Below are 16,366 nucleotides of genomic sequence, written 5' to 3'. Positions count from 1 at the left end.
CAGCAGAGGAAGCAGGTGAAGACACTGCGTCTTACTAGACGACTATGGGCAACATGACTTCGTACCCTGACCACAGCCAAAGTGTCAGGGATGGGTCCCTGATGCCACTTTCTTCAGAATTGGAACCAAAGAGTTGGGATCTCCTCTGAGTGACTGGGCCTGTAAAAGTAAGCTTGCAAATATGAAATGGCATCTTCAGCCTACCCTAAAGAGCACAAAATCAGAGGAAGTTGCTCTAAAGAATGGCATGGAGGCACAGAAAAGCTGAAAGAAAATCTGAGTAACTTCTAGACACTCATTCCAAATCCCTCCTGAAGGTACCTTTTGGTTCCACAAGACTTCCTGATTCCTTATAAGTACCCATTTTTGCTTAAGCCAGCTCACAACTAAATCCAAATATAAGTGGAAGGCCTTTACCAACAAAACAAAGACATACTTCCGTAAGAGTTCATTAAAAAAATAAGCAGCTCTCAATGCCTTGTCAGATCAGAAAGGAAGTCCTTCATAAGAATATGCCAATCTACCCCCAAGGAACATTCTCAACTGCACAAGCCATCACTCCCCAAAAACCATCCAAACCCCAACAGCTTCTTAAAAGTATAAGAAGGGTCTTCCTATGTAGCCCAGGCTGTTCTTACACTTGCTATGTAAACCAGGCTAGCCTGAAACCTGAGATTCTCCTGCCTCGGCCTCCAGAGTTCTGGGATTACCACCACATCTACGTTCTCAGCCCAATTCTTTTGACCAAGCTAGTCACCTGAACAGGAAGGACTACTCTCCCAAGTGTTCACCACCTCTACATCTCCACACATCCAAATCTGCCCCAAAGAGAGAGAGGGACAGACAGACAGAAACAATCCCCCCTCCCATCCCAGCCTTACAGACTCCCACAGACCTCTCCTGGCATTATATTATCTTTTGCTACATACTATGTAACTGCCCCATCTTCCCTTCCTGAGACCCCAACAGCAACTGGGGTAAAGTGTGATTCTCCTTTGTTGCCACCTTCTTCCAGCTCAAATTCAGAACCTATGACTTAGTCTCTTTAATCCCAGCACTTAACACGGATCCTCACAGACAGTAGATGCTCAAATACCTGTTGAATGAAGGAATACAAATTCCTAATGTATCGCAAAGGCTATTTAGAAGTTTATACATCTAATATCTGTAGTACAGTAAGGAGGGGAAGGGATTTATAAATCCCTTCTGATTTATAAATCAGAATCTCTTAGAAAAGAAATTATGTTTTTAATACCATAACAAGCACTTAGGGGGTTTAAGAAAATAAAAGCATAAGATTCCAAAAGGTGTGATTGTGTGCAGAACTGTCCTGCTCCAAATAAGGAAGGTTGCAGTAGTTACTGCAGTGAGAAAGAGAGTGTGAAGAAAAAAAAAAAAGAGGGAAAGTGGGGAGTGACCAGTGAAAGCACAGAAAAGCGGTTGCTCTCACGTGAGGCCTTTCTTTCCCTATGACTCACTATCTTCAAGACTTCCCTCCAGGAATGCTCAAGTAAAGGGGGCTATGTGTGAGTGTATAAATCAGAGAAATAGGTGGATGGAGTTTATATCTGAGCTGATATAGGGAAACCAAAGCAGCATTTCATAAATGGGAGCCTTGAACATAGGAAAAGCATGAGGAACTAAATTACACAATTGAAAGTCACAGGCTAGGGGCAGGGAAGAGAATGAGTACCTCAGAACTTTGACAATCCTGGCAATTAGTACTTTTGAGACTAACACTATGAAGAACAAGGAAGACCTGGCTGGCTAGTCTAGATGATTTTGTGAGTAATCCTCAATGTTTTCTGTCCAATTCTGTGAGTTGTAAGTCTAACCAGGAACTGTCCCTTTAAGTCCACCTTATTTGTTGATTCCTAAATACAATACTTTAATACTTGACAAAATGTAAAGGAGGCCAGCAAGAAGTTTTAGAAATTAATGGCTGAAATCTCATCTTTACTCCTATGATTGGGCTGACAGATTGGCTCAAGTGGTAGAGCACCTGCCTAGCAGGTGAGAGACTCTGAGTTCAAACCCCAGTGCCACAAAAAAAAAAAAAAAAAAAAAAAAAAAAAAAGGACTTTACTCCTATGATTTTAAATACAGGCTTGCCCTACCCTAGCCTCTTTTTTAAGGAACTCAATTAAATGCGGATGTACTTAAAATGTGAAAATCAAGCAGCCCAGCAATAAACACAAATCCAATTATGTTGAAACAATCCATCATGGTTTCTATGGGAGTAGTCTCCTTCCAGCCAGGGTAGCCCAAGGGGCAGCATAAGAACCTTCACAATGAAGTCCTGAGCAAGGGGACCACACAGATACCTTCCTGTCCTAGGGGCTGTCCACTGGTCCAACCCCTCTCCCCTGGGCAAAAAAAAAACACTGCTGTCAGGAAACCCCTGCATTTAGATGCACTAATGTCTAGACCTAGACACTCTAAACAAAGGAAAGGGAAAAAGGAATCTTAGCCTTCTATGCATGATGCCAGACAACTTTAAATCCCCTATCAACTCAACACAGCCATCATAAGGCTACCCTTCCCTGCTCACCCCATCTCACATCTTGTTATTACACACAGGAACACACAAAGGAAAAGAGGGAAGTCATAGGGGCAGCCTGACAGAGTTGGACCAGGTGGTAAAACAGGAATCCTCATCTGTACCCCGGATGCAATGCGTAAGTGTAAGGCTTCCATACACAAACACTTTGCAGTCCACAAACACTCCCACCTCCCAAGTAAGACCTTCTCCAAGAAGCCAATAGCTGGCAGATGCCCAGTTAGAAATCAGTTTTAGCAAGGTGATGAGAAGGAGTATTTCAGCTTGTGAAAGCCAGTATAAGGACAGACTGTACATTCTGAGAGTTCAGATTCTGTAACAATCAATTGTAGAACAGTTATGATCCGCCCAAAGCAATTAATTACTAAAAAGAACAATGCTCATTTGGATGAGAAAACTCTAAAATGTTCTTTATTTAAATCCTAGACTTTTGTCTTGACATGCTTGTCTTCAGTATATCATAAAGGCAGAGATACATCTCTGAAAGCCCAAAACTCTTAACAGATAAAGAATTTAAGAAGGAATCAACTCCTCATCGCTCCTCTACACAATTTTTCTACTCTCCCACCTTTCTATCTCTCTACACATCTCAGGGATAAAAATATGTGAAACAGCAAAAACAAACAAAATTTATTCTAAAGTTGAAAATACAAAACTCCACATAAATGAATTAAGGGATTAGAAACCATAATCAACAATACACAGAGGGGGGAGTAGTTAAGAGTTAAATTAGAAACTAGCAACAAAATGCACTTTTGGTTTGAAATTACAAAATCCCAAGTAGTCACTGGATATATAGTCCCTGATAACAGAATTTACAATCTGAACTCACAGAGGGTCAGTCAAAGGATTATACAGTATCATCCAAGAGCGAAACTGACACCATACTCTTGTTCTGCCTCACGATGAAGCAGAAATAAACGGCTTTTTTAAAAGTCACACTGCATGTCAAAGTAGCAAAATTAGGAATATCCAATTACCATGATGAGGCATCCTATAATACTTCTTTTCACAAATAAAACAATTAACCACATACTGATAGTCCTGAAGCATGTCAAACCTGTTGTGTGTGGCAGACAGTGTTATTTGTAAACTAACAGTTACCAATGTCATTCTTGTGCACACTGCTAAGCAACATATTCAAATTTTAGCTTTTTCTTCTTTCTTGCTTTTTTTTTTATGTTTATCGTCATAGAGAATAGACACATCACACATATACAAACTAACATGAACTTCACTGATTCTCTCAGGATAGCTAAGAAAAGGAAAATTGCTACCTGATAACCTATGCATTTTTAAATGCTACTACAAAAAAATGCACACATCCTCAGAAACTAAATCTACTAACCTCTACAATCAATGTGATACATGGTTTATCCAATCTTGGCAAAAATCCTCTGGATCACCAATGGTATGTTCATCCACTCGCACATATGCAATTGTATAAAGAATCTATTATTTAGAACACCAAAAAAAATACAATTAAAAGATTTATACAGATAGCTGCCATTTTAAGAAGAAAATAAGCACTTTTTTCATTACTTGCTGAGATCTTTAATGTCCTACTTTGCAAATTCACAATGAAAGGAAAAAATATAGTAATTACCAAATTTGGGAAAAAATAAGGAATATGTCCATAAACAGAATTATTGAGCCTATGCTAATGTTTCAAAAAATACATTGATAATTTTCCACTGAAGAACAAAAAACTCCAATACAACATATATTTCATATGTATTATATATATATATATATATATACACCATAAACATAATAAAATCTTACATTAAAATATAAGAAAGTGTCTCAATTATGCAATAGGTTTACAAGAAGAGTGTTTGTATGTATTCACGTTATTAGGACATTACAACTGAGAAATATAAATGTTAGGCACTTGGGAAGCTGAGGCAGGAGGATAGAGAGTTCAACGCCTGCCTGGGCTATGTAGAAAGCTAAAGCTGGCCTAAACTACATAGTGAAACCCTGTCTCAAAAAACAACAATAACAAAGTTAAGTCAAAACCCCAGTAGCCTATGATCTCTCCCAGCACTCCTCATCTCCTTCCCTGGCTCTGGTCTCTCACCCTTAAATATATGCAGCCTCCAAACAGCTGTCTTCTGAACAATCTGTCCACTCCTTGATTCCATCATTATTCCCAAACTCTCCCAAGCTTCAGAAACAAAGTTCCCACACACCTGCAATCCATGTGCCAAACACTATGACAAGTTCTTAACATACATTCTTCTAATAAGCCTATAAGATTGGTTTTGTTATTATCCCATTTTTACAGATAAGAAAAGCAAGGCCCAGAAGTTGGGTGGTTTTGTGTTCAAACACACGTTAACCAAAAAGTGGCAGAGCCAGAATTCAAAATCAGCCGACTCCAATTTCAGAAGCACCAGCCACTATTCAAAACATTCTCCCTAAATAACTCAACATGGAGGCCTTCAAAATTCATTCACTCAGCAATTTCCTAAATGTGTTAAAAGGCTATACTCTCCCCTATTTCCCTACCCCCCAGTTTCTCAAGTTGGATTCTTGGTGTCATCCCTAACTTTAACTCCCTCTCTTTAATAATTCTCATCTACAGGTCAATAATTTCTCCTATTTTGGGGATTCTAGATTAACATCACCTCATTGCTAAATCCACTTCCACTGTCCCAATCTGGACCCTAAATTTCTTTTACTTAGTCACTGTGATGTTCTCCTAATTCTCCTTGCTGCTCTTGGTCTCTGTATCTATACTGCCACCTGTTATCCTTAGAAAACAGACCTACTCATGTTACACCCCTGTTAAGGGCCTTTGGTGATTCTCTACAGTCTACAGAACAAAGTCCAAACTATTTATGCTAGTGTTCCCACAACACACTGGTCCTAACCTATCTTCCCAGGGTCATCTACTCTTGTCCCACACACCCCAAAAATACTGATACTTTATAGATACCTTAATTATGAATACAGAGCATTTCACACACACACTAATCTTAACAACACTATGAATGTTTCTTATTATCCCAATTCTATGGGAAAGAAACTGAGATTCAGGAAAGCCAGGTAATTTGCCCAAGATCCCAAATCATGGAGTTGATATGGTTCAAGTCTCAGGCTCCAAAGCTCACCTGCTTACCCAGTTCTTCACACAACTGTAAGAACTGTTCTTCACATTCTCCTTACTTAACTGTTTCTAGAAACACACACTATTATCCTACCTCCACGTCTCAATGCAAACTACGGTTCCTTTGCCATGGAATACTATGCTTATTCCTTTAGGCTTTCAAAGATCCATACTGGGCATTTTTCACATCATATTAGCTATTTACATTGATACATAAATCTACACTGATATACAAATCTGTCTCTAATTATAAGCCTTCTGAGGACAGGACCATAAATTGTTCACTCAATTTTAAAACTCTGCTTACTGAATTGGAAAATATGTGGGTAAAACATAACATACAAGATGTTAAGCCTCAAAGGAGAGACTTGGCCAGGACTGAAAGGAGAAATCAACTACCGGATCAAACCATCTGAGCTAAGCACACTGGCAGTGGCTACAATCTGAACATCTCTTCTGAACAAGATCAATGCCCCAACGTCACTACTTTCGTTGACATTGTCCCTTATTAAACATTACAGCTTCCTGAAAGCATATTTCAATACAGAATAGGATAAAGGTGAAAGACTGGAATGGAAGTTGATTTAAAAAATGGAAGTACAAGCATGAGACCCTGAGTTACCCCAGTACTGCCAAAAAAAAAAAAAAAACCATAAATTCCACTGACATTTGCATTTTAACCTTCCTGTTTAGTTAAATAACCAAAACTGAAATGATACAGGCTGAACAGCCTTTCTACAAAGATCAGCTCAACAGCATGTGTGCTTGTCATTAAAGTGGTCACCTCTTTGGAACTACTTCAGTGTGCCCACAGAGTCATGTTCAGTGACACCACTACACAAGCAGCTGCCTAAGTGTTTGCTAAAAGGGCCACTAGACTTCCTGGCATTAGCAGAGGCTCTTTCAGAAGACAGTTGACATGCTGATTACCTGACCAAGTTGTACAAATGAAGTTTCCCACGGCTAAGTCAAATGGTCAAATTGAACAGTACATGCTTTAAGATTAAAGGCTGCTGGTCCTTCATGAGATGTTTCATATCAACAAAGATCAGATTCTAAGGCTACCTTACAATTATAAAGTCCAGAATATGAAACCACCAAGCAGCTGGCCAGGTGAACCATCTTCAATGCTTCCTTCCCTGTCAGAAGCCTCTCTGCCTGATGCTGAAGCAGAACTACAATGTCAACTTTTCCATGAACTGAGAGAGGATAATGTTAGAAGAAAAACTAGTCAGCTGTCCTGCAATGAATTTCATTTCATTTGAAAATTCGACCCTAAATTATAAAGACCACAGACTCTGACCTTAAGTAATTTACAAATTAGATTTCAGAAGTCTGAACTAATTGTCTCTTTTTTGGTATACAATACAAAAATCTAGTATGTTGTAGTCAGCAGACATCAAAACATTGCCACATTTTAAGCAGGAGATTCCTTCTAGATACCAGTAAGAAAAAAACAAACAAAAAAAGCTACCTAAATCTTGCTATAAACTGTATATAGTTAATGCAGTAATAGCAGACTTAACATAAATTTTGGAATCAGAGAAAATGAGTTCCAGCCTAACTGCATAATGAGGGTAGCTCCACCACTGAGACAATAATAGTACCAAACTCATGGGGTTGCTGAGAAGACTCAGTCAGTGACAAGAGCAAAGTGATTAGAACACAGGCAAACCCTCCATAAATTATTATTCTATTATAATCATCTGACTCAAAGTAAAGGTTACAGATCTACACAAGGAGAACAAATTTTAACAAAGTTCATCCCATGATTAACCTGCCTTTCCATCTTTTGGCAACTTTCATGTTCAGTGATATTAACTCAAAAGAAAAAAAGAAAAGAGAGAAAAGAGAAGAAACAGAAAAAGAAAAAGAAAAAAGAAACCTAACAGTCAATCCTACTTCTCAGGAGCTCCTGCAAAATGTGGTGCACAGAAACAAAAATGGCTATGAATTTAAAAGATGGAGTACTTAATACCACTTAACAGTTGAGATGGTAAATTTTATATTAAATATTTTACTATAAATTAAAAAATGATTAAAGTCAACAATTTTTTAAATAAAGAAAATGGACAAATAAATATGATTAAGGCTCTTCAACTATCAATGGTAGAATCTAGGTGGTAGGTGTATGAACATTCACTTTCAATTTTTCTATACATTTAAAGAGTTTCACAATAAAATATCTGGGGAAGAAAACAATGCTGGCACCCAGAGGTTTGCTTCTCTCCTCATCTACTAGTGAGAAATAACAGGAAACCAGGTGCAGTGGTGAGTGCCTGTAGTCCCAGCACTCAGAGGCTGAGGTGGGATGATCCCTCAAGCCTACTAGTTTGAGACAATCCAGGCAACTTAGACCCCGTTTCAAAAATAACAAAAATACTAGCAAATACTCAGATAACTACTTCTTTCCTGCATCTCTCCTATTATTCTAGCCATTTTGAAACTAAAAAATGCTTTACTTGAAATGTCTTAACCAGTAACCATGTATATAATTTCAAGTTATTCTAAGGTACCAATTGCCAAGTATTTAATCTCTCCTGAAGAAAAACAAAAACCAAGTTAACAAATTTCTGAGGTGATGTGACCAAAAAAAAAAACAGTGGGAAAACTAGGCTTGGATTATCTGTTCCTTGCTTTTCCATTAGCTGCTAAATCCACTGAATCCCTTCACCAGGAGTACTACCAGCATCTTAACAGGTACCTGATAGACAGATATTTGTGTATTGCATATCCACGAATATTTTGGCTGCTTCAAAATGACAGCCAATTCTTCCTCACATTTTATTTCCCATTCCTCCTGGGAATTGAAACCTTCTCATGGTTAGTGCTACCACAAGAACTCATACCATGCAGCTTGTCAACACTTAAAGCATCACCTCCACTAGGATGGTTACTACAAAGAATACAGAAATCAACAAATGTTGGCAGGGATATGGAGAAAGCGGAACTCTTAGGCAACGTTGGCAGGGATGTAAAATGGTAGGACAACTGTCAAAAAAAGTATGACAGAGGGCTAAGAGTATGATTCAAGTGGTACAGTGCCTGCCTAGCAAGAGTGAGGCCCTGAATTCAAACCCCACTATCGCCCCCCCCCAAAAAAAAAAACACAGTATGGTAGAGTGGAGATGTCGTTCAACAGTAAATTGTTGCCTATCGTGCATGAGGCCCTGCATTCAATCCCAGCACAACAAAAAAAGAAAAAAAAAACCCACGTGGTTCCTCAAAAATTAAAAATAGAATAACCAAGCACTGGGGTGATAGAATTCTTGCCTAGCATACACCAGGTCCTGGGTTTGATCCCCAGCACTATCAAAAGGAAAAAAAAAAAAACCTGCAATAATAGAATAACCACAAGATTCAGTAATTCCACTTCCAGGTGTATACCTAACAAGAATTGAAAACAGCATCTCAAAGACATATTTGAACACCTGCGTTCACAGCAGCATTTCTCACAGTAGCTAAAACTTAAACACAACCCAAGTGACTATAAAGAGATGAATGGATAAGAAAATATGGTAGATACATACAAGGGAATATTATTCAGTCTTCAAAAGGAAATTCTGGCATATGTTACAACAATGATGAACCTTGAAGACATTATGCTGACTGAAACAAACCAATCACCAAAGACAAATACAGAATGACACCATTTGCATGAGGTGGCTAGAGCAGTCAAAATCAAAGAGATGAAAACAGAATGATGGTTGCCAGGGGCTGGGAGAAGGAGGGAATGGGAGCTGTTTAATGAGTACAGAGCTTCAGTTTGCAAGTTGAAGAGTCCTGAAGATGAATGGTGGTGGCGATTGCACAACAGTGTGAGTGCACTTAATGTCGCTGAACTGGACACTTACAAATGGTTAAGATGGTACATTTTATATGTGTATCTTACACAATAAAAGCATGGAAAATAAGAGAACTGATCCCCCACAAGACTTCATTGGGACTCACAGACAAGCAACGAACTCTATGGCTACTACCTGCGTCTATGTCTAACCACACCATGACACCTTGTCTCTGACTCTCCATCCTGCCCAGGATCACCAAGTGTTTAGTTCAACTTCAAAAAAAGGCAAACAGTATGCATGCCCCACCAGTTCTGTGTCAAAGCAGGAAAGAGCTTAATCCCTCTAAACCTGCCTCCTCCTTAAAACAAAGATAATACCCATCTACCTGCCACGCAGGTTGTTAGGAGGGCAAAAGTGAGATCATGTACATAAAAGTAGCTTTAAACTGCCGAGCACCACAGAAACATAAATTATGTTTATAACTACTTTATATAGAGATTCAGAAGATTTAACAACATGAGCCTCACAAACATAAGCTTGCAACACCTCACCCATGCTTCTTTAACATACACATCATCCCCCAATGACACCTTTCTTGTTTTGGTCACGAACTTGAAGGGCAGGCAGCACTGGAGTGGACTGAGCGGGGGGGGGGGGGCCGGCGTGAGGTGCCGCTCTCAACCTAAAGCTCTTGAACCAACCACAGACATCGCCCTCCATGTCCTATGAAAACTGCACAGCCACGACCCCAGCGTGGGCCGCGGCACCGGGGACTACACTTCCCACAACGCACCGAGGCGGACCGGGCGGCCTGGGGCTCCGGGTGTCCCCCGCGGTCCGGCGCGGGGCCGAGTCCCCCCGCGCGCGACAGCGCTGTCACCCCCGGCCTCTCCGCGGCTGCCCTTCGCCCGCCTACTCCAACCGGGAGATCATCTCCTACCCGTGACCTTTCCACTGAGCTCTAGGGTGTCCCGGAAAGGCACCTTCTCCCCTTCCCAAAAGCTCCCTTGCCAGAGCTCGCCCAACAGTCAAGACTGGGGAGGGGGGGACCCCACGGGGTCGCACGGGACTGGCGGATAGTGCTGGACACCCTGGGAACGCCGGCCCGCCCGCTCCCCAGCCGGTCTGCCAACACGGAGCGCCGGGGCACCGGAGAGGGGGGTCGAGCTCCCCCACCCCGCGGCCGACCGGGGCGGATCTCGGGCAGAGGTGGCTCCGCCTGGGGCTCTGGTTTCAATTTCGCAAAGTGACAGTGCAAACCAGAGGCCTACAAACGCCCGCGGCTGCGTCCCGCGCCCCGCCCGCCAGGCCCGAACGCCCCCCGAACGCCCTAGCTCCCCGCACGCCTCGGCCGCCTTCTCTTCCCGGCCCGGCGCCCTCGCGAGCGTGGCCTCGTCCTCCGGCAAGCCCCGGCCCCGGTCCCTAGGCCCTGCGTGGCGCTGGCTCGGGCTCGCGGCCGCACTTACTCAGCTCGTCCTGGGAGGCGGAGGCGGCGGCCGCAGCCATGTTGCGCCCGGGAGCGAGCGAGCGAGCGAGCGAGCGAACGAACGAGGGAGCGAGGGAGGGAGGAAAGGGAGGAGGAGCAGTGGGGGAGGGGGGCGCCGACGGGCGGCGCGGGGGGCTCGCGGGTCTCGGGGTGGCAGGGGCCCGGAGCCGCCCGCGGTCACTCGCGCGGGCCGCACTGCGTCCACGAGGCCCGTCAGCCACCACCACCGCCGCCGCCTGCGTCCTCCGCGCGGCGAGCGTCGCTCTCGCCGCCCCCCGCGAGCTCGCGACTCTGCGAAGCCGCCGCCGCCACCGCCTGTGCGACCGACTCCCCGCGCAGCGGCTCTGCGACTCCGCGCTGCGCTCGCCCCAACTCACGCCGGTTTTATATTTAGAAAGAGCTGAGCCATCCTCCCAGCGCACCCCCCCAGCCCGGCCCCTCGCGCGCCCGCCCTCCCTTGCTCGCTCGCTCTCTCGCGCCACTCGTCCTGCCCACCTGCCGCCGGCACGCGGCCGCCCGGCCTAGGCGCCCCGCCACGCGCGGGCCTCTGACCTGAGTCCGAGCCGGTCTCCATGCTGCGCCGGGGGGCGGGCGAGCCGCGCGCCGCCGTCCGCGCGGGGCCCAGGCGGAGCCTCCAGGCGGAGCCCCGCACGCCCGGTGTTTCAAAGTCCGCGACTGTCACGTCGGCCCGGCCCGTCCGAAGGCAGAGACGTGAACTCGGAGCGTGCGGCCGGCTCCGAGGCGGCGGGAGGAAGCCCCGCCCTGCGCCGCCCGCCGAACTTGTGGGCTCCGCGCTGACTCAGGCCAGGCCCCGGCCGCGGCGACCGACCCGAGACCCGCGCCCGAGGGCTGGGTTGTCCTTGTCCCCAACCCCGGGAAGCTAAGGCAGCCCAGAGGCTTCTTCACTTGTGATTGAGCTACTTAGGTGAGCTGTGATGATAGCTTTTGAGCCCGAGTAAGTTATTTTTTATCTCCCGATTCGAACTTTATGCCTTCCTTTTGTCCATAATGCCCTGGGCTCCTGTAAAAATGGAATTGAAAAAAGGGATTGCATGATTGCTGTACTTGAAGCCATGGTTCTGTCATAACACAATAGGTACAAGATCAGATACTTTTCTTCTTTTTTTTTTTTAACAAAGAGAAAGAGATCAAGGTCCTTAAATGAACTGAAATTACATTTAATTCCTCAAAACAGACATCTCTAAGCCCTAATTAACGTCTTGGAAACCGAATTCATGTCATTGCACGAGTAACAGAGGGAAGTACAAAACACACAGTCACACAGTACTGGAGATACTCTGCTTTCCTTTACAGAACTTTGCATCATCTTCGTAAAGAGTGAAAATGAGTCACAATAGCATGTAATTAAGGGAAGTCGTTTCTCCTCCCAGCTCTGCCATCTCCCTCCCTAAAGAAAATTTTGGAAAATAAAGGATGCATCCTAAGACCTTGTCTCTGTACATAATTATGCAGCCCCATATACAGATTTTTGTTGTTATTTTTGAATTCGTATATTTTAAAAATTCGAGGGGATTTCATTGTGGTAATTCCATAGGTGCGGGGTGTACAGTGTCCCTTGCTCACCCCTCCATTATATTCCCATTCTCCTCTCCTTCCTCCCGCTATAAGCAGCTTTGATAGGGTGGGAGTTTGCATAAATATTTTCTCCATAAACATTTTTCCGCGTTAATTCAAAGAACTTCACAATACCAATAACACCCTTTTCTGTTAACGACTTAAAAATACACTAAGTTAATCTTTTGTTTTATTTTTGTTTTGAGATGGGTTCCACCATGCTACCCAGGCTGGTTACCCAACTCCTTGGCCAAGTGATCCTCCAGCCTCAGCCCCTCAGGAAGCTGGGATTACAGAAGCTGCACTGACACTGGGCCCCAATCCCTTTTTTTTGTCTATCTTGTTTGGTATTAAAGGGGAGGAGATTTTGTTTTTGTTCTGTGATAGGGTCTGGCTATATAGCCCAGGCTGGCCTGGAACTTGAGATCCTAATGTCTCAGCCTCTCAGATGTTAGTAGTCTAGATAGGATGTCCCACCATGCTGGAATCCAGTCCCTTTTTTTATGGACACTTCTGTTTGACATTGCTTCCAAAATAAGTGTAATAAGTGTGCAATGAAATATTTACAAACCGTACAGAAGTGTGTAAAGGTCTCTCTCTAGCCCCGCCCCACGTGTCCACCGTCCCCTTCTCCCACTCCCTAGAAATAATCCCTGTCAACTGTTTGCTACATACAAACTCTCCTGTTTCTGTGACTACATAAAGTGGCTGTTCCAAATGCCTTTTGTATGAAAATTGTGAATGGACAAGGAGCAACTCCCTCAGTGTTGTCAGTCCTGAGCTCTTGAAAGCCGAGGTTTATAGGTTGGGCTTTCTAACCCAGCAGCCTATAACTCTAGGCCCTGAAAACTAGAGGCTTATGTCTCCAAGCTTTAAAAACCAGAGATTCTAGGGGCTCAGGTCAGAGGCTTAGTACTCTGGACTTTGCCAGTGATCCAGCACCCAACAGCTAATGTGTTACAGCTCCTGACTTCAGATATCAGTGAGGCAGAAAATTCAAGGAAAGTACCCAAACCAGGTCATAAGGAACAGGTAGCCTCTTTACAGGTGGCAGGTGATCTCACCAGGAACAGGTGGTCTAACGCCACCCAGAACCACCCCAAATGCCCCTTTTGAAATAATGTTTTCATCTGGACCCAAACTGGGGCATGCACACAGGGTCCCTCATTATGGAATGAGTATGGACTACATAATTCACATGCACAATCAATCTGTCAATCACCAAAAGCCACTCCTAGGTACCACCCACGTGTCCCCTTGCTCACCCTTACAGTATGTAAATACCCGCTCAAACCACATCACCCACATCTCCCCTTGTCAACCCTTGCAGGGTATAAATACCCATCCAAACCAAGGTACCCACACTCTTGAGCCTCACGTGCAGCTCTGAAGCCAGCTCACTGGAGCTTCCTTCCCCTCTTCCTAGAGGAGTGCTTTCCTGCTCTCTCTCTCACTCTCAATAAAACTGTTACTTTGCAATCTGCACGTCTCTGTCCGATTCTTTGTTCCCGACATCAAGGACCTAAGATCTTCTCTACCAGGGTCTTCTGAGACCACTCATTGGTAACATGGACCCTCAGCTCTTAACCTTTGGTGACTCTCAGGGTCTCTTCCAGCAAACAGAACTTGTAGCTCTTGCTGTGTCTGCTCTCTGCCCTCAACTCTATACAGCCTCTCACCTTCTGTATTCTCAGCTCTCTGCTATTTTCTGCTCTGGGGCTCTCTACAGGTCTTCACCTGCCTTCTCCCTGCTGCTGCCACTGCTGGGGCTGGGAGCCCCAGGATTTCACTCCCTCTTCCCAGGTTGAAGACCACAAGTAAGCAAATAAAACCCCCCTGGGTTTTATTTTAGTACTCTGGACTAAAGTGTCTGGGGAGACACTTTTAGTGGGGTCCAGTGTTGGTACACTGGCAGGAAGTACACAGGAGGGAAGCTCCTTGGACCGATGTGACAGTACTGAGGAACAGGCTGATTATATAGTCAGAAAGGGGGGGTGCTTGTGCACAGCCTCTAGATCCACCTGTCAGCCTACATGTACATGCCTTCTAGTTCCACCAGTCACAAGCCTTGCATCTGCACCAATCATGAGCTTTGTGCTGAGTCACATGGGAAAGTACTTTCCCCCACCACCACACACACACACCCCCTTGGCTTTAAGTCCTTAGTTGCAAGATGGGCAGGATCATCTAAAGGTCACCAAGGCTTGTCCCCAGAGCCAGTCATGACTGGAGCAAGGCCTCCTGGAACAAAAGTTGTGGCTTCAGCAGCAGTTATGGTCACAATGGTCTTCACAACTGGAGTGGCATTTCATTGGAGCATCTGTGAAGTGTTCCAACCAGCCAGGCTGCCATGATGACACAGCTACCACTCAAGGCAGCCAGGCACAAGGGAAGGGTCTGACAGCTATCTGATGGCCAAGTGGCTTCTCCATGACAGCTTTGATCATTTAAAAAAGAAAAACATCAAAGGGTGCTCACAATAGAGGCTTGTCATGGAATTAACATTCTCAACAGTACTTAACAGTGCTTGCCCATCATCAAATAACCTTCAGGAAAGTTGGGTCCTTCCTACCCATCTCACAAAGACTGATTGGGGAACCTGATTTCCCATCGCTTCAAATGGATCCTTTCAAAGCCATGCCAAGTAAATGTAGAATGTAAGTAACAAGCAATAAGCTTGTTAGGCAATTTTTGCTCCCAGACAAGATTAGTTAGCAAATCCTTAGCTCCTCATACATACAAATTCCTGTCTCTACATGTGCAAGTTACCCATATGTGTGTACACAGAGATTTTTGTTTTGGCAAAAAATGAAATCCTGGACTGGAAGCATGGCTCAAGTGGTAAAGCTCCTTCCAAGCAAGCATGCTTGAGGCCCTGAGTTTCATATAATATCTTTTTATCAGATGATAAATCACAGCTGTCTTTCCATATCAGTAATATTAGTAGCTAATATAATACTCATTGTTCTGGGCACCATTCTGTTTTCCTTAAATAAATTCATATAATCTTCCCAAAAATCTTATAATAAAGTAGGGATTTATATGACATAGGATGGTTGAGAAACATATTTACAGTAACACAAACTCAAAAATAAACTATAGGATGGGGATTTTAATCCAGACAGAATAGATCCTGAGTCTATATTCTTTTTTGTTTTGTGATACTACATATACAACCCAGGACCTAGGGCACATTAAACAGGTTTCTACCACTCTCAGATCTCAATGTGTGCTCTTTTTGTTATTATTGTTTTGTTTTGTTTTGTTTGAGCTAGAGTCTCACTAATGGTAAAACTACCAAGCCCTCTACCACTGAGCTACATCCTAGCCTTGCCATACTGTTTTTATTTATTCACTTACTTAGACAGGGTCTTCCTATGGAAGTCATGATCCTCCTGCCTCAGCCTCCCAAGTGCTGTGATTACAGGAATAAGTCATCATACCTGCCTCAAATCTGTATTTTTAACCTTTGTGATCAGGAATAAGTTCTTTCCTGTGCTTCTAGCTTCTAGACATTGCTGTTCAATTCCCAATATTGGATAAAATCCACTTTATTTTTTTTCTCCCAAATACCATTGGGAAAAAAGGCAAAAGATTAACTTTGTCTAATATAAAACTAAACCATGCAATTTTCCCTCTTTTGAAGATTTAAATCTGTACCTGAATATCATTCTTCCCCTGATATCCTTTGAATAAGATCTTAAAAGTTTTTTGTTCATGTGGTCTCAAAACAATTGTTTTTCAAAACAATGTACTCTTTCACCCATTTTTAGGTTACCATCTAAAATGTTTCCTCATAACTTAAATAATTGAACAGGAGAAATTTTAATAATTTATGTTGC

General features: G+C 43.6%; 1 protein-coding gene across 6 annotated transcripts in view; it reads right to left on the bottom strand.

Moving 5' to 3' along the window:
* Ecpas (Ecm29 proteasome adaptor and scaffold) overlaps positions 1-11,655 on the bottom strand; it is a 106,823-nt gene extending 95,168 nt beyond the window's left edge. For 2 of the 6 annotated variants that reach the window (XM_074051263.1, XM_074051264.1), the window contains exon 1: positions 11,445-11,538. In XM_074051263.1, the coding sequence (XP_073907364.1) occupies positions 11,445-11,523 (79 nt within the window). In that variant the 5' untranslated portion in view covers positions 11,524-11,538. Of the gene's footprint in view, positions 1-3,908; positions 4,013-10,929; positions 11,065-11,444 lie in introns of those variants that run through there. The other 4 variants (XM_020173809.2, XM_020173807.2, XM_020173812.2 and 1 more) reach the window with 4 other exon arrangements.
* Positions 11,656-16,366: the final 4,711 nt, after the last annotated feature.

This window comes from Castor canadensis, chromosome 13 (assembly GCF_047511655.1).
Source record: "Castor canadensis chromosome 13, mCasCan1.hap1v2, whole genome shotgun sequence".
Classification (NCBI taxonomy): Eukaryota; Metazoa; Chordata; class Mammalia; order Rodentia; family Castoridae; genus Castor; species Castor canadensis.
The sequence above is the reverse complement of the archived record's forward strand: the minus strand, read 5'-3'. Positions and strand labels throughout refer to the sequence as shown.